The 19,119-nt window shown below is 36.5% G+C and overlaps 1 protein-coding gene across 1 annotated transcript in view; it reads right to left on the reverse strand.

The window, feature by feature from the left end:
• The window catches only part of CCNYL1 (cyclin Y-like 1), a 35,456-nt gene that overhangs the window by 13,133 nt on the left and 3,204 nt on the right, over positions 1-19,119 (reverse strand). Inside the window, exons 2-5 of the mRNA XM_014546120.1 lie at positions 10,879-10,981; positions 9,293-9,327; positions 4,859-4,959; positions 1,737-1,772 (exon numbers count right to left, since the gene is read on the reverse strand). Of these exons, the coding sequence (XP_014401606.1) occupies positions 1,737-1,772; positions 4,859-4,959; positions 9,293-9,327; positions 10,879-10,981 (275 nt within the window). The remainder of the gene's footprint in view (positions 1-1,736; positions 1,773-4,858; positions 4,960-9,292; positions 9,328-10,878; positions 10,982-19,119) is intronic.

The following is a 19,119-nucleotide window of genomic DNA, read 5'->3' on the forward strand; positions in this document are numbered from 1 at the left end:
ACGAATCCGTGCACCAGGCCTCTAGTGATTGTATAAAAGCAAAAGTGAGTAAAACTGATTTCTGAGCGTGAATCAAGGAAGTGGAACCACACTATACTAGTAGTCATTCTATTCTTCACCGCCACTTGCAGTTGGAAAAAAAACTGCTTTGCTTAAGAACATCCTTGATAAAGCAGTAAAAATTTGTAGTGTTATTAAAGTTTGATCATTCTCCTTATATTTTGAATAAATGGAAAGTATGCATTAAGCACTTTTGCATTCTAAAATGTGGTTGTGTTAAGGAAAAGCACTTCTGACTTAGTTGTGAGCTGAAGAAGCCTTTTTTTTTTCATAGAATAACATCTTTATTTGATAGTACAACTGTCATTCTCTCAAAACCAAAAAATGAGCCTGGCACTTCAAGGAAAATAATTTGTATGTTTGTTGCCAATGACACAATTCAAGCTCTCAAGCTAAAAGTCAGAATTTGGGAAAATATGTACCTTCTTTTGTGAGCTTGACAGCTTTTCAATACTTAAGATTGGTGGTGATACTAACAAAAGTGAGCTTTTGCCACTTTATAAAGAAATGTGAACCAATACTTTCCAAATGACCAATACATAATATTATAATAAAATCATGTGCAAATAAAACATTCATTAAACATACAAGATAGCCAGAACCGGTTTGGCTCAGTGGATAGAGCGTCGGCCTGCGGACTCAAGGGTCCCAGGTTCGATTCCGGTTAAGGGCATGTACCTTGGTTGCGGGCACATCCCCAGTGGGGGGCGTGCAGGAGGCGGCTGATCGGTGTTTCTCTCTCATCGATGTTTCTAACTCTCTATCCCTCTCCCTTCCTCTCTGTAGAAAATCAGTAAAACATATTTAAAAAAAAACAACAACAAAAAAAACCCACAAAAAAAACATACAAGATAGATCAATGGGTATTAATTTAACAAATTACCTACTATAAGTTTGTGGATATGATTTTAAATTACATTGTAACTAATGGAATTAGTCCAGCACTTACGGACTTTTGGCATGGTATCAAAGAATACCCACAATTATTTGAAGGCTTTAGAAATACACAATTTTGTACCTATATAACTACATGAGACTGGGTCTTCTTCATGTTGGTTTTTCAAAACAAATGATTGAAGTAATTGCAAATGATTGAAGACAGAGCATACATGAAAATCGTCTGTCTTATAGTAAGCCAGACATTAAATAGATTTGCAAAAATGTAAATAAATGACACCCTTTCCACTCATTTTTTTTGTTGAGAAAAATAATTATGTTAATACTATGGTCCTCAATCGGGGTGATTTTGTCCCCCAGGGGACATTTGGTCAGGGCTGGAGAGATTTTTCTGGTGTCACAATGTGAACTGAGGAGAGGCTGTTATTGGCAACTATAGAGTAGAAGGCATAGAGAGGCCAGGGATGCTGCTAAATATCCTCTAATGCACAAAAATATCCAGTTCAAAATTTCAAGAGTGCTATAAAAATCCTGTTTAAACATACAATGGACTTATTTTTAAATTCTCAATTTTAATTTCTAATACAAACAAATACTCTTTGGGATCCACAATAACTTAAGCATTAAGAGTCCTAAGACAAAAACAAATGATTCACTTCAATAATGTAATAAAAGCACTCTACAGTTCACTCCAATAATGTCTATAGTTATTTCCTAACACTAAACTTGATAGCTTGTAAATTTACTGCTAGAATAACAAGACAGGTTTTTAAACTCACCTGTTCTTTATGTGGTAATATATTGCTAACGTCACACTGTGGAGGAAAAAAAATTGTAACAATTGTAATTTTAATATGTTAGGTATGAACACATTTTTAAAAAGGGGTTAGAGTAGGGGAAGACCTTCCCAGATGCCCAGTGGCCTTGAAATCCTCATTCAGAACAGTATCCATATGGGTACTTTTCCCCTTGTTTTAGTTCTTTGGCTTTTAGCAAAAATAGGAAAACCAAAATGCGAAGTAATATGCTGTGAGAAGACATGTTTGGGTTGATTATTAAAATATATAAGTTATTACATATTTCCCATCATTTGCCCTTTCACCCATAGAACCTTTCATTCTGTACAAGTTATATTTGTGCACATGCTTCAATTTAAGCTATACAGTAGTTTTTGTGCTTTTTAAAGAAGGTTGTTAGGCTCTGCATTTCAGTTTATTTAGTTCACTATCCCCCTACCACCCATTTCCATCATTTCTGTAAAGGCAAATAAAGTGCTCTATATCAAATAAAATCTTAAGAGCAAATATAAGAACCCACAAAGTAAACAGTCTATCCTGAAATAAGCAGTGCTAACAATGCAGCATAATACTACAGTGTAACATTTAATAAGTTACTACCAAGGTAGCCTAAAATGAAATATTAATGAGCAGATGTAAATCCTCAGATACTGTGTAAGTTATTGTATTCCTAACTGAATAACTGTATGCTATTCAACGATATTGTGTACTACACACCAAAGGGGTTTTCTTGGTTAAGTTATATGCTTTTCCTCTTTGTCCTCAAGTGTCTAAAATGAAGCTCAAAATAATTGAGGGAAGGCAAATCTGAACTTTATAACTAGGTCTATATAATATTAGCACTTGTAAAAAAGGCTCATACTATTGTTAGCATCAAAGATGGATACTTCTATAGTGCTTCAGTTTCATCTCCAAATTGATTTGAAAATCACAGAATTCAAAGCATAAAATTTCAAAGCTGAAAATGACCACTGAACCTTAGATAACATTTAATTCAACAAACCATTTTACAGAAGGCAACCAAGGCTTACAACTGACTTGCTCAAGGACCCACCAATAACTAGAAGCAGTTCTCTTTCCCCTACAGGCCAACCAGGCAGTGGTTCCCAAGCTTAGCTGTACACCGGGATTATCTGAGGAGCCTTAAAAACTGCCTGTTTCCACCTCTAGATGTTCTGATTTAAATGGCTTGGGATTCTTTTTAAAGCTCCCCGGGTGATTGCAATGTGCAGCAAAGTTTGGTAACACGTGAAATCAGGGTTAAGATCAGAATCACCCTGGATACTTTTGCTCATATAATCATGCCAAATTCCTACTGATTACAGGGGGAAGGGGAATGGGCGGAGGGGGAAGAGGGCCTAGAGGAGATAAACAGTGATGGAAAAAATAAAATAAAATGATCAGAATCACCCTGGATGCTTCTGTTCATATAATCATGCCTCACAGCCTTCCTCAGCTTATCAAAAGGCTTGTGGAGAGTGAGAGTGTGTGTTGAGGGAGTGGGGGGAGATGCATGATTTAGAGAGATATTTTGGGAAAAAGTTGCATAAGTGATTCTAATAAGGCTCACCCACCCCACTGAGAACAATGTACTACTATCCCATGATAAACATTTTTCAAAATCATCCCTAAAAGTCAAGTAGCTCTATTAATTTTCTCAACCTTTATTTCACCAATAATGAATGTACTGAATGATCATTTTCAAAACTTAATGAGATCAAATTAAAACTTACTGTACTTTCAAAAATTACACTAATTTGGAGAAATAAGTATGAAACCTACTTGTCTGAGCAAGGTTAATCTTTATATGCTGTAACATCAGAATCTTTTGAATTCAAAAGAATCTACAGAATGCAGCCAACGTCAAGTGGTTTCTTACTCATGATTTAGTGCCTTGGCTGAATAAAAATATTCAGTGATTACTCAATAGGTGCCAAAGCTCAGGACTTTAGAGAGAGATGAGGCTCCATTTTTGCCAAAACACAATTTGATCTTAACTATTGTTATAAGTAAGAGAAGTTCTATTATTATGATTGTGAAATTGCTATTTTTAATTAAAGTAAAAGTACTGATAATTTAATTAGCAAAGAAGCTGGTACATTAGAAGCAAAATTAAATTTATGAGCTAATTACGTTTTTAAGACTGAAAAATAAAATTAGGGATGAGGATATCAATATTTTCAGACAGCATGTCCCAAACTGTGTTCTGGAAAATAAACACTCATATTCCAAGAAGACTTTGATTATATTCCTTGGACAGCTCCAGTGGGGAGTCAGGAAGCTCTACATCCTGTTTTGGTTTAGTTCCCTTTTAAATATGCTTGAAAGGTTCATATTAGGGTATTTTTAAAGTGCATCTCCACCAATTGTGGACTATGTGGTGCTCCCAGAAATATATGAATAGTTTTCATCATCATGACACGCTGTTCATGTTTGCTTAAGTATAAACCTGACAATGGCTATGTTTCCAAAACTTCACCTTTCTCATTTTTTTTCTGTTGTGATTTTTGTTATACATGGATTGATTTAGGGTCTTAGAGATATATACTGATTTCATGCATTTCTCCCTCTTTGGGGGATAGAAAGGAGAAGTGAATTTTTATACAGAAATAGTGCAGAGGGAAAAATGTATAATGGGGAAAATCTGACAAAATCCAACTAAATTTAAATGCACATACACTCTGGTGCCAGTAGGGGACAAACTGTTCCTCCTTCCAAGAGTAGCTTCCAAAGTAGTACTCATTGTTTTAGGTCTATGTCTCATAAAGAAATATTTTTTTTCCTAGAAACATCCAATAAAAAGCACCTCTCCTTTTCATTATGTTCAACAATGTCTTAACAACAGAAATGTTATCAAGTAAAGATAAGTAATTTTTCTGGGATTTCTTATTTGCTAACTGGCCTTCCTTTCTTCCATCCACTCTAAGGTTAAAATAAAAATTGAAAATTCATATTTAGGTCCTTGAAATCAATATATAGTTGGCATCAGTTGCTTAACCTGGTCACTAAAAAGGACAATCAAATGACTGAAATTATGTGTGGCTAGGATGCTTTTAGCATAACGGGGTCTGTCACTCAGCCCTTGGCAACCTAGTTGTACTCACCATTGTACTGTGGTTCTAAGATTAGGCTGGCTGACTGTGCTGTCATCTAGAAATATAGTTGAGCATGAGCTATATTTTTTAGTAAGGTGCCCTGGAGATACCTGAAGGGGAAGGGAAATAGAAGAAAATGTCACAGTAAGTTAAACCTATAAAAGTGTGTTTTTTCCTTGGTTAAAATGTCAAACAAGCATTAAGATTCTTCTTATATTCCATGAACTGCTTACAGGGAATCCCCCTCATTAAAAAGGAAACTTCTCTAGGGAAGGGAGGACTTGTCTCTTCTCCTACCTCTAGCTGCTGAGCACAGAATCTGAGACAAATTAGAAGTTCAACTAGTGTTTGAAAAATTATTTGAAATTAATTACAACTGGAAGGTAAATCTTAACTACAAATACAAATTAGAATTTATCTGCAGTGGTATTGGAAAGGTGACAATGAACTTTTTGAGGCCCTCTAGAGAATAAGCTATCTTCAAAACACTTTAGAAGTATCCATTTATTTTAGAATTATCCATTGATTTGTAAAAAGCCCAATAATACAGCAATAATCAAATACTGAAATAGCCTAAACTATGTTAGGACAATTCTCTTCCTTAAAGGCCAATAACTAATCCCAATCACTGTAAGTAGCTGAAAGTAAAAGTAGCATTCTCTAATATTACAGAATAGCAACAATTTTAATATGCTTGGTTTTATTGTATTTTAAAAAAACTAATTCAGATGAGCCTTCCTTCCTTGTATCAATATAAAATAGTTTTTATCATGCTGCCATACTTTCCCATCAGTATGCCCCACAAATACTCAAAATATGGGGTAGGGGCAAAATCTAGTTGATGCCTTTTAAAATACAGAACATTTTAAAAATTGCCAATAGCCAATAATCAGAAATATCTATATATTATATAAAACACCATTTCACTTGTTTCAGATGTTTCACTGCAAAGCCACTTATTCCTTATTAACCAAAAGTTCCAGAGAGTGCATTTTTGAAAAGTAATATTTGAAGGGACAAATTCTCCTTGAAACTAGAAATGCTTTAACTATAGCTAAAACTGTTACTTAAGCTATGCAGTTAATGTAATTTACTTTTGGGAACATTCAACACTTGCTCATCACTCCAGGCCTACTCCCAACTATTCAAACTTTCAGGATCAAGTATCTAGTATTCACTACAGGGTGGCAGAATTAAGACTCTAAGCAAAGCCTGGATACACTGGCGCCAGCAGGTTCCTTTCCCCTTATCTTGCTTGAAAACTTAAGACAAATGTCCTTTACGGTTAAAGCCTTACTATTGCTGGCCTACAACCTCAAATACACTACACTGACAAACATAAAAAAAATGCAAATACAAAAAAAAAAAAGAAAGAAAATTAAACAGCCAAAACACTACTGACAATTTAGTGTTGATAGGTATTATTAAAGTTAGTCACTAGGATAGACAGGGACAAAGAGTCATACTTTATCTTCCTTTAACACTAATGACAGAATAGATGGACTTTGACAATCTTTACAAGAAAGTGAAGGGCTTGCTAAGTAGACTACGGTTCAATGGCAAAGACTAGAAAAATAATCATACCTAGAAGTCTAATAAGTCACAATCCAAACCCTACTATTAAAGGTCAAGTACCTGCTGAAATTCTGCTTCCACCCATTGTGCTCACTGCCTCATCTTAACCCATTAAAAAATAAAGCCATTTACTTTTTTCTACTTTTTCACAAGTTGTGAATATTAAGAATTAAGGACTTTTAATTAACTTAAAAATTTCTAATACTTTCTGCATTAATGAAAACTGCTCCATCTATGTTGCATATAAATGGGACAATATGGCAGGGTACATGGTTTAAATAGAATTCTTAATTAAGGCTTTAGTAGAAAAGTGTAGTATGCTAATTATAGGTATAGCCAAAAATATTCTCTGAATTAATATCATTATATTGAATTAAAACTTTAAACTTAGAACCTATATTTATTTTTTGTAATGATTTTTTTTTTTTTTTTAGCAAGAAAGGAAGTGAGAGGGTAGAGAGGTAGAAACTTTAATGAGGAATAAACATCAATCGGCTGTCTCCTGCACACCCCTTACTGGGGATCAAACCCACAACCCAGGCATGTGCCCTGGCGGGGAACTAAACTGGTAACCTTCTGGTTCATGGGTCGACACTCAACCACTGACTCACACCGGCCAGGCTAGAACTTATATTTAAAGTGCAAATCTAAGTTAAACATGATGGACTGACCACAAATCTATTTCCTCTCCCCTTCCTTTCAGAGATATCTCATTAGAATTAAAGGCATAAAAAAAGGTTATACACAATATAGGAGAAAAAAGCATGTGATTTTTAATGTTTGAAAGCTGAGGACTAGATAAAGGAGTGGTAACTGATATGGCAGAACAGAAGAAGCACAAACTTGGTGCCTATAGAGAGTGGCTGGGACAAGAATAAGAAAGCCAGTTTATCTGACAGAACCAAAGGCTGGTTCCAAATTCAGAGGCTTGATCCCAAAATCCTGCAATGAGGACTATCAGTTAACAAAAGTCCTGCTCACTCCTGGTGCTTCCAATTACATCTTAACATACAGCCAGGGACCACCACACATCTAAGGAAAGCCAACAAGCAAGAGAGATCGAAACAGGAAGAAGGAAATTAATGGGAGTGACAAAATACAAGAGCAAATGAAAAAAAAAATTCTTAACCTCAGAAAGACAAAAAATTGCATTGGTGGAAAAACTAATGCTATAAAAAAAAAGAGTGACAGAATATAAGAGAACTCAATAAATTAAAAAGATAGACAAAACAAAGAATTAAATAGAAAGGTTGGAGCATAAAGTCAAACAAATCTCTAGGAAGTAGAACAAGAAGAAATGGAAAATAAGAGGGGGGGAAAAGTTAGAAATTCATGCAGGAATACTGGTCTAAGAGTTCCAACTTCTGAGTAATACAAATACTAGAAAAAATAAATACAGAAAATATATATATTTTTAAATTCACTGTCATAAGTGAAGATCTGCAGGCTTAGTGGCCACACAAAAAAATGAAAAGGAACATACTAAACCATACTTATGAAATTTCAAAATTCCAGGAACAGAAGGTACTAAAAGCTTCCAAAAGGATGGGGGGAAATGATTAAAATTGTAATATACAATGTATCATATAATGTCAACAGATTTAAGAGCAACTCCGCAAATAAGAAAACAGTAGAAATGGTTTGGAACTGCAAAAATTAGTTGCAACCTACTTCTATACTTCAAATAGGAGGCACTTCAGAAAGGCCAGATCTCTAAAAACTTCTGCCTATGTACTCTTTCCAAGGGAAATGTGCTCCAATGAAACAAGGGAGTATAACAAGACAGAGGGAACATAGAATCGAGGACATAGGGGATCCAACACAAGACAGCAGTTATGTGAGATCTCAGATCACTTCAAGGAGATATGCCAGGAAAACAGGCACAGAGCAGGTCTAGGGAAAACCAGTTTATACTAGAGTGGGATGATAAAAGCTAAGGAATGTTGTTTCCAAAAAAAAAAAAATAAAACAGATGGAAAATATTTTTGATAGGCAGGTGACAAATGTCACAACATTTGGAGGGAAAATTGTTGTTAGAAAACAGGCAAGAGAATATAGTCAGGAAACTAATTCCACACACAGAGAAATGAGTAAGTATTAAGTTAATGTAGCATAAATGTAGTATTTCTGTCTGATGGTCATCTTTGTCAAATTGCTACAGAAAATGTGTGTGTGGTGGCGGTTGTGTTTTGTTTTGTTTTGTTCTTTCTTTGCAGCAGGGAATCCATCCTACTTACTGCATTTGGCTATGTAAAATCTTGGCTAGGAAGAGGGGGATTAGATTACCCTGAAAAAGTATAGAAGTGCCTAGATTTCAGTTACACTGGAGAAAAAGAATGAAGGGTATCCAAGGAAGTGGCACAGCCAGAGAACTATAAGGCTCAACAGTAAAAAATATTTGTATAGTCATAATAATGTAAACACTGATTCTTTAATAAAAACCGGGTAACATGCTGAGGGAACAGAGGGAGGGAAATAAGATCATGGTAGAGAAAGCTAAGTTTCACCTGCTATGACAGGAAGTCAATAAATAGTGCTAAAAATTAACTTAGCTATTATACTTTTTTGTTACTTTTTAAAAAAAATAAGATTTAAAAATTAAGGCCAAAAAATTATAAGGTATATCTTTAAACCACAACCATGTTATTGAAACTTAACTTAAATGTCAGAACCCTTTAAAAATGAGCATTACTAACCTGAAGACTTCCTGAATACATATTTGATAATTATGAAAACAAAAGAGATGTATAAAATCTACAAAGAGATGTCCATACTAACGGTACTGGGTCCATTATATTTTCTAGGAATCATCACAATTTTTATTTCAAACTGTTAGTTTCTTACTTAACTTTTCAACTGTTTACTTACATGGTTTACATAGTTGTTCTTCTTCTTTTCTCGCACTAAGAATAAAAAAAAAATTAACTGATCAATTCTGATACAAATGCCATAGAAAAGTAAAAGTTGCTGATTATGTGACGGATTACCAATATACAAAATTCCATTCCATTTTAAAAATAATTTTTAACAAAAATTATCATTTAAATCACCTGGCAAGATGAGCTCCACAAAGTAAATCTAAAAACTTAGTTTTACTTTTTGACCTAACAGATATTCTATAATAGGTACAAATGAAAGACTTTCCATGGACAGAAGAAAAGGCAGAGCAAATCAGGCCAGGTGAGAAACTTAGCTAATAAATGGTACTTGTTACACATCTGAACAACTACCCAGTAGTAGTTCTAATTCTACACTTATTCCCACCTTACTTGAATCACCAGGATCTAACAGTGGCAGCTCTAAGAACCAGTTTCTGGCCAGGCACTAACCCCTATTTGCACCAGCACTCCCAGAAGCATCCTGGACCAGTTATTGGTAATCCACTAAAATACCATACTAAAAAATAAATGTCGTGACTCAAATGGGAAGTAACCTATTTAAATTTAAATTTAAAAATGTGTGCTAACCTAACTGAACATATCTACAACACCCAAAATCGATTTGCTCTAACAAAGGCCAGAAGAACAAGAGCTCCAAAGAGAGTGTTGTTTCCCACACTCCTCATTTATGGTAGAATGGGCATCATAGACACACATTCCTTAGGACTGAAGAGAGGGGCATGGGGTAGTTTTTCCCTTTACTATTGCCACTTTTTCTCATGTGAGCCGCCCAAGGGTCTGGAAGAAATTAAGAAATACAGCAATTCTAACCAAAAATGATTGGCTCAAGACAGGCAAAATACACATACACCATGAAAAGGCAGGTTAGAAACCCCCATTTTTTTATTGTGCTACATCACTTCAAACAAAATAAAAACCTCACTTATTGTACTTCTGCTGTGGTAGTCAACTGAAAAACTGGTCATGTGTAGCTTTTTAAGCAAGTAAACTAGATTTAACATAACATAAAGGAGTATAATCAGGCAAGCAGGAGTGTTAAAATCCTACAGTTCTGGTTATCCTAAAACAAGCAGGACATAGGAAATGTACCCTTGCTGATGAGGCTAACCTTCTGGGCAACCCTAGAGGGCTATGTACCTTGGCACAATATTACATTATGATGACAAAGTTTTGAATAGCTTAAAAGTTCTGAGTAGCATGAATCTGGATGTGAGATAGCATCATTTGGTTGAGCACTATATAAAGTGGGGCAAAAATCACAAATTCAATCTTCATATATAAACTTATTTTTTTTTATTTGTTCAAAATGAAAACCTAACTGGGACCTAAATCCTATCACTCATCTTTAAAACGTATGCTCTTTGGAGCAAGGGGAAAAGGACATAGCTGTTTGGAGGAATAGGCCACATCTAAATCATGTGGCCAATTGACTGTGTTGATAAAGAGGTGGCAAAATGTGTAAACAGATAGCTACCAGTTCTCACTGAATACTTTCTCTAATACGAAAACAAAAAACAGTTTCAAACTTCTCGGAGGAAAAAAATATTGTCTTACCATCCGTTTGAGATTTATTCAAGAAAATTGTGCTTGCCCTTGGATGGTCAGAAGGGTTTGATTCCAAAGCTAACTCTGTATAAAAAGAAGAGAAAAAGACATGCTAATTTAGTTGAGTAGAAAAACATGATTTTAAAAACAGCTACAATATTAATCACTTTTAACAGTGTTAGTAATGATAACAAGCCAATTTTAGTAAAGGCAACAATATGAAAATTCTCCTGGAATATTAAACAATATTAATCACTTTTAACAGTGTTAGTAATGATAACAAGCCAATTTTAGTAAAGGCAACAATATTATGAAAATTCTCCTGGAAAAATGTAAAACTAGAATCATTTTATACATTGGAATAAAACCAGGCTATGTCTTAGACTTTTTTAAAAACTTGCACCTAAATAATTTGTCCAACTTTTACACGAATCATATGTGCTTTCCTCCTACTTATCGATTAAAAATACATAGTCCCCTCATTTATGCTGATATTACCAGCACATTCCAGGAACAGTCTCAAGAAGCAAATTACACTGTGGCCAGTTACTGTCAGATACCAACCAATATATTAAATATGCCAAAACCAAGTGAGTTGTTTTTGGCAAATATTCGTTAGACATTTAAGCTAATTCTAACTCTATTCAACAAATGAACTTATTTAGTTAGCTGTGGTTTATTTGGGGGCTATTCATCATGGCAGATTTAAAAGGAAAGCATAAAAGTTCAATGTTCTAATCAATAGGAACACTTTCATGATAGTGATTTTTAATACTTTCATAAAAGTGATTTTAAACGTTTTGCCCTCAATTTCCAAAGCTAAAAAGTTTTACTTCTTCCTTCTATGCCACATAATTATTTTGGGGCTTCAATAAGAATACTTTCTGGAGCTGGTCATAGGGCTGCTTGTAAAAAAACCTGTGCTGTACCTATGTAAGTGTAGGTCTGACTGCAGTCCACCTTGCACCAAGGTGGGATAATCTATTTCAGCCAGAATACAAAAAAGGTACTTACATTTCCATTAAACAAAGTTTGCCACCATACAAAATAATAAAGTTGTCATTAAAACAAACAAAAAATAAATCCCCTATAGTACTCAATAATGTCCAACTCAAACCACTTAACCAATCTTATAAGAAAGTGGACCAACATCCTGATAAGAGGAATGGTTAAGGCACTATTTCTCTAACCACATAATAACGGTTCTATTTTTTAAAAGGATGTTTGGTGGTCAAATCTAAATACACTATAACACTGTTACTCAGGGAATCAAAATGCACACTGCTATGTTAAAAACTAATCAGTCCAATAATGAATAATGTCTAACAGCATTTCACAAATTTATCTAACTAGAATACCTTTACCCTCCAAGTAATACAGTTATAATCTTGCACAAACATAATTTGGGACTTCCTGGTTTAACAGGAATCTGAACCATTCATTTTATTGGTACTGCCAGCACTGGAAATTTATAGAGCAAAACCAACTGCTTTGTTTTTTAAGGAAATTCCTTCAAGTTTATTAAACTGCTTCTGGAACTTCTATTAAACATTTTTATGTAAAAAGCCCATAAAGTTATTTTAAAGACTTTTTCCCACATATTTAAAAAATGAGACAATGTTAGCTACTTGAAAAATAAATTAATTCAGTTGACAAAGTGACAGGCAGAGACTTCCACAACTGCCTCTAACCTCAGGCTTCTGAAAGGATTCAGGACTATTTCCTACCAAAAATAAAGCAAATATATTGCATCTGAACCTAAAAAATAAGCAGAAATGTTTGCAGAAGTAGCCACATTATGTATCAGTGCCTATGGCATGATAAAGGTTTTTAAATTTAGTGATTGATTGCCTTAACCAGTGTGGCTAGGTGGATAGAGCGTCGGCCCTTGGACTGAAGGGTCCCAGGTTCAATTCCCGGTCAGGGCACATGCCCGGGTTGCGGGCTAGGTCCCTAATGTGGAATGTGCAGGAGGCAGGTGATCCATAATTCTCTCACATCATGGATGTTTCTATCTCTCCCTCTCTCTTCCTCTCTGAAATCAATAAAAATATATTTTAGCCCTAACCGGTTTGGTTCAGTGGATAAGAGCGTCGGCCTGCGGACCGAAAAGTCCCAGGTTCGATTCCGCTCAAGGGCATATACCTGGGTTGCAGGCATATCCCCAATAGGGGGTGTGCAGGAGGCAGATGATTGATGTTTCTCTCTCATCGATGTTTCTAACTCTCTATCTCTCTCCCTTCCTCTCTGTAAAAAATCAATAAAATATATTAAAAACATTAAATTTAGAAAAATAATAATAATTTAGTGATTGATTTTAGAGCGAGAGAAGGGGGAGAGGGATAGAAAAAGGGGTGAAGGGAAGGAGAGAGAGAAGGGAGGGAGAGAGGGAGAGAGAGGGAGAGAGAGACACCAATGACATCAATTTGTTGTTCCACTTATTTATGCATTCTTTGTTTGATTTTTGTATGTGCCCTGACTGGGGATTGAACACCGGTAACCTTGGCATATCGGGATGACGCTCTAACCAACTGAGCTACCTGGCCAGGACCTAAAATTTTTAATAGGAAGTCCAGGAAAAGTACCGTAATCAAAGGAGGAGGAGGCTTAAACACACACACACACACATGCAAAATCATGAAGGCTGGGATAAAAAAAGACAACGTGTAGGAAAAAAAGCAAAACTAACCCACGTGACAAGAAAAAATACGGGGCCCTAGCCGGTTTGGCTCGGTGGATAGAGCATCAGCCTGCGGAATGAAGGGTCCCAGGTTCGATTCCGGTCAAGGGCATGTACCTTGGTTGCGGGCACATCCCCAGTAGGGGGTGTGCAGGAGGCAGCTGATCGATGTTTCTCTCTCATCGATGTTTCTAACTCTCTATCTCTCTCCCTTCCTCTCTGTAAAAAATCAATAAAATATATATTTTTTTAAAAAGAAACAAAAAATATGGGAATCCCCCTACCCTACACAGAGAGTTCCAGAGTGGGCTCCTGCCCCAGGGCTGGCCAACCAATCACAGCTGCCCTGGGGCCTCCCAAGAACCAAAGGAGAAAGACAGAGCTGTACTCAGGATCCTTAGCTGGACTGGAGTTGTGATGCTCCCTTTTCCATCATGAGGAAGAAGCCTTTTCAGTAGAGATCAACAGGAGCAGAACTGAGACAAGTTCTGAGAAAATAATTTAATTCCTGGATCAAGATTTTTATTCTGTAAATTCTGGTTATATAAGCCAATACTTTTTTAAAAATTTAAGCTATTTTGCAATAGATTTCCTTCAACTTGCAACTAAAAGAGACCTGGTTAATCAGCAGCATGGATGATCACACTGAAGGTGGGAACAGGTAAAAGCCATTTGCTCACTCCTTTAACATATATCATAAACCAAAATTTGTAAGAGCCAACATAATGCTTTGTTTAAAAATTACCCATATAACCTCATACCTGTCAGAATGGCTGGCTATCATCAATAAATCAGCAAACAAGTATTGGCAAGGATATGGAAAAAAGAGAAACCTTGTGCGTGCACTGTTGGTTAGAATGCAGACTGGTGCAACCACTATAGAAAACAGTGTGGGGGTTCCTCAAAAAATTAGAAATGGCACTGCTTATGACCCAGTGATTCCACTTCTGGTAATATATCTGAAGAAACCTGAAACACTAATTCAAAAGAATATATGCACCCCTATGTTCATTGCAGCATTACTTAAAACAGCCAACATTTGGAAGCAACCCAAGTGGCCCATCAGTGGATGAGTGAATAAAAAAAGCTGTGGTACATTTACACAATGGAATACTATTTAGCTGCAAAAAGGAAGGAAATATTACCTTTTGAGACAGCATGGATGGAAAGAGGGTATTATGCTAAGTGAAATAAGCCAATCAGAGAAAGACAAATACCATATGATTTCATCTATATGTAGAATCTAATCAACAAAATAAACAAACAAAATAAAAACAGACTCAGATACAGAGAACAGACTGACAGCAGTCAAAGGGAATTGGGGTGGGTTGGTTAAAAAAAGGTGAAGGAATTAAGCAGTACAAATTGGTAGTTGCAAAATAGCCACAGAAATGTAGATTACAGCATTGGGAATATAGTCAATAGTATTGTATGGGGCCAGCTGGATATTTGAAGCAGTGGTACTAACCACTTCGCTGTACAACTGAAACTAATACAGAATAATATTTTTTTAAAAAAAAAGACGATATCCTTTTCTATAAAAATACCAAATTGAAAAAATCAATACATTAATATAAGCATATTGTTTAGGGGGAAATATTCCTAAATATTTTAAATAAATTTAAAAATTGAAACTTAAAAAATATAAAAATTACCCATATACTCACAACCATTACTATTAGTTGATTTTCTCATATGTACTTTGTTTTTAAAGAAAGCTGTAACCGGTATACAATTTATTTCCTATTGTGTTACAAGCGATCTCTACCTCATTGCAGCATATTTACTGTTTAATGTCATAATGGCCCATAACGTGTTATTCCCAGGATTTACTTAGCCAATCTCCTATTGGGGTTTAGGTACTTACAAAGTTCTACTCTTATAACACATACGGTGTTTTTTAAAACAAATTTTTTTAATCTCTGTAGGAAAGATCTTCAAAATAAGATGACTAGACCAAAAGATTAGATCATTTTCATGGCTCAATATATAATACAAAGTTGCTTTCTAAAAAGGGTGGCAGCATATTAGAGTATAATGCCACCAATCATACTAGTTTTAGCTCCTACTCCAGCATTGGATATGTGAAAAAAAGTCCTAGTGATGTGAATGAGGAATCTCATGGTCTCTCTAATCTGCATTTCTTTGATTATAGGTTGGCCACAGTTAACAGTGCTATTTCCACTTTGGTGAGCTGCCTATCATTTATATGTATTGGTACTGTATGTATTGTACCCATTAGAGACCTAATGTTGTCAATTCGCATGAGACTTTTAAAGTATTTTGCTTATAGCCTAAAACCATTTTATATATAACTTGTACTTTTTGCTAGTGACAAACACTGCATCGCTATTTGATAGAATGGATATTTAAGCCATGAGACAGAAACTCATACACACACAGTATTTCTGTACTCTCCATTAACTGTTTTCCCTGGAGCCTAAGGAGACTAATAAACGAGACTACACTGTTTTCACTATCACAAAGGTAAGACTGAAAACTATTAAGCAAATCATGACTGCCCCCCTCAACATGCACACACAGGAAATTACTGTGCATCTTACATGTGAATCCTTCCCAAAATTATTTCTTTAGAAAACTCTAAGAATGTTTTATTTTTTTAATATATTTTATTGAGTTTTAACAGAGAGGAAGGGGGAGGGATAGAGAGTTAGAAACATCGATGAGAGAAACATCCATCAGCTGCCTCCTGCACACCCTGTACCAGGGATGTGCCTGCAACTAAGGTACATGCCCTTGACCGGAATGGAACCTGGGACCCTTCAGTCAGCAGGCTGATGCTCTATCCACTGAGCCAAACTGGTTAGAGCTCTAAGAATGTTTTAGAAGAAATATTCTTGACTCATGATTAGGGGTTGTGATTAAAATTGCATTCTAAAGACCTACCACTTTTGTATTATCAATTTAAATCCCAACTTAATTTGACAACATAATAGGTTGATGTAGGGAAAGTATGACTTTAAAACATTAAACTAAGGTCTCAATGTAAATATTTCCAAGAGGAAGAAATATGTAAAACCCCACTGACATTGAATACTGCTTTCCCCTTAACCTAAGATTCTATCAATTCTAAGATCCATTTCAGTTGCATAGATGTTAAAAATATGAAGATATAAGCAACCTTAAAATAAATAAAATGCATTACTAAAGACTAATAGTACTAAAGTTATGCAATTGTTAACTGTCAATAAATTATTTTTCTTTGTCAAAATATGAGGATGGTGACCAAGGAATTATTTGACAGAAGTAGCATATTTCAGAAAGACTGTGATGTCAATATATTCCAATTAAATAGAAATGTCAGCAATTTCTGGGCCAACAGCTGACACCTGTTTACTTAAGGCTTCCTGCATTTACTGAAGTGCTCTATCATCCCTATACTACACACTGCATTTACTATACATTATATCAGTTTCCTGGCCCAAACACAAAATTTGGGTTCTAACAATGATCATATACACTGGTGATTTTATCTGAGTCCACATTTTTCACCTCAGTCAGGTAATTCCTACCCAGTGGCCTTGAACTGGCCTGACTCACAAAAGTGCATATAGCATGCTCCTGGGCCCCCCAGTCTACCACTCCTTGAGTCTTGCTTCTGATTTTCTAGCCTCTGACGACCCTAATTCTGGCTTCTAAACCACTCATTTAGCTGCCTCTACCTTGGTTCTCAGTCTTGCCTTGTTATAATCATCAATCCATGTTTTAGTGACAAAGATGTGACACTTCATATAGAGAAGTGCACCTTTTTTTTTTGTATTTCTAAAAAGCACTTTGCTTAGTGTCTCAGACTTTATTTCTGAGTTGCAATTTACCTCAATTTCATTTCACATTATGCAATGTTACTATTTTAACCGTACAGTGTAATTGCTTTAATAAAATTTAAAATGGGGGTGAGAAAAAAGGTAGTATCCCCAAAGCTGCTCACATGATGTGTCAATATATAAATTCTATTTCTATGTGCCATGAATCTGGAATTAACATTCCTGCTCTAGCAAGCATCATTTTTCAAAACTTGGACAACTCAAATTCATACCACTCAAAGCCTGTCTTCTCAAATGAAAAACGGATATAATTCCTATACTAAAACCATTGTGAGAATCAAATGAAATGTAAGCACAATCTATATAATCCTATTGTATATAATAAAAGACGAATATGCAAATAGACCGAACAGCAGAACAACAGAACAACCGGTCGCTATGATGTGCGCTGACAACCAGGGGGTGCACATGGAACATGGCAGGCATCCGCAGCAGGTGGCAGAGGGTAGAACATGGTGAGCGCTGGCCATGGCAGGATGGTGGAGCAGGTGAGTGGGGGTGCCAGACCAAGGCGGGGTGCCCGTCGCTGTCATCAAGGTGAGCTTCTGGTGGTTACTGAAAATTCTTTGCTCCCATGCACTGTGGTCCCACTGCTGGCACCAGAGTCGCCACTCGCACCCACTGCCAGTGCCCAGCGCCAGCCCCAATAGCTCGGCGCTATCAGCAGGTGCGAGCGGCGGCTGCTGGCCCCGATCTCCCCTAAGGGCTTCTCCACCTCCTCCTGCTCCTGAGGGGCAATCAGGGCCGGCAGGCACCTCTCGCACCCTCTGCCGGCACCAGAGCCGGCTGCTTGTACCTGCAGCCGGAGCCGGAGCCACTGCTCACACCCGCTGCTGGCGTCTGGTGCCAGTCCCAATCGCTCAGCACCATCAGCGGGTACAAGCAGGGTCCAGTGCGAGTGGGGAGGGCGCCATCAGCACATGGGAGTGGCCAAGGTGGGAGTGGGGCTGCTGGCAGACAGGGGACCAAGAGCCGCAGCAGGAGGATGGGCTGAGACCCACCCCTGTGCCCACCGCAGCCTCACGGCCCACAGTTCCTTTCAAGGTGCACGAATTCCTGCACTGGGCCCCTAGTGTGTGTGTGTGTGTGTGTGTATATATATATATCACAATAAATGACAAAACAAAGCTTTCACAAATTAACTCAAAAGTAAAATGAGAATGTTTGGCATTGCATTGAAAATGTATAAAGTTTCTACTCTAACCATTCCTGAGCATCATCTTAAGTAAATAAGTATGTGCTTTGGCTGCCCACTAAAAGGAAAGGAATAACAGAGTCACACAATTAGCAAGAATTTCTCTGTGGATTTTTTTAAATAAGCAAATAATATTTTCCCTGATTGTCATATAGATTACTTATATCCTCTCCTTCCTTTTTTCCATGTAATGTATCCTAGAGATTACCACTTAGCAGTAAAGAGAGATCTTACTTTTTTTTTTTATAGCTCCATAGTTCTCTCCTGTGTGGATGTACTAGTTTACTTTACCAGACCCTTTTGGACATGAATTATTTCTAATATTTTTCTTTTAAAAATAATGCACCAAAACTTTGTGAAGCCCTAGCTGGTTTGGCTCAGTGAATATAGTGTTGGCCTGTGGTCTAAAGTGTCCTGGGTTCGATTCTGGTCAAGGCACATGCCCGGGTTGTGGGCTTGATTCCCAGTTGGGGGTGTGAAGGAGGCAGCGGATCAATGATTCTCTCTCACCATTGATGTTTCTCTCTCTC

Source organism: Myotis brandtii, unplaced genomic scaffold, assembly GCF_000412655.1.
Source record: "Myotis brandtii unplaced genomic scaffold, ASM41265v1 scaffold43, whole genome shotgun sequence".
NCBI classification, from domain to species: Eukaryota; Metazoa; Chordata; class Mammalia; order Chiroptera; family Vespertilionidae; genus Myotis; species Myotis brandtii.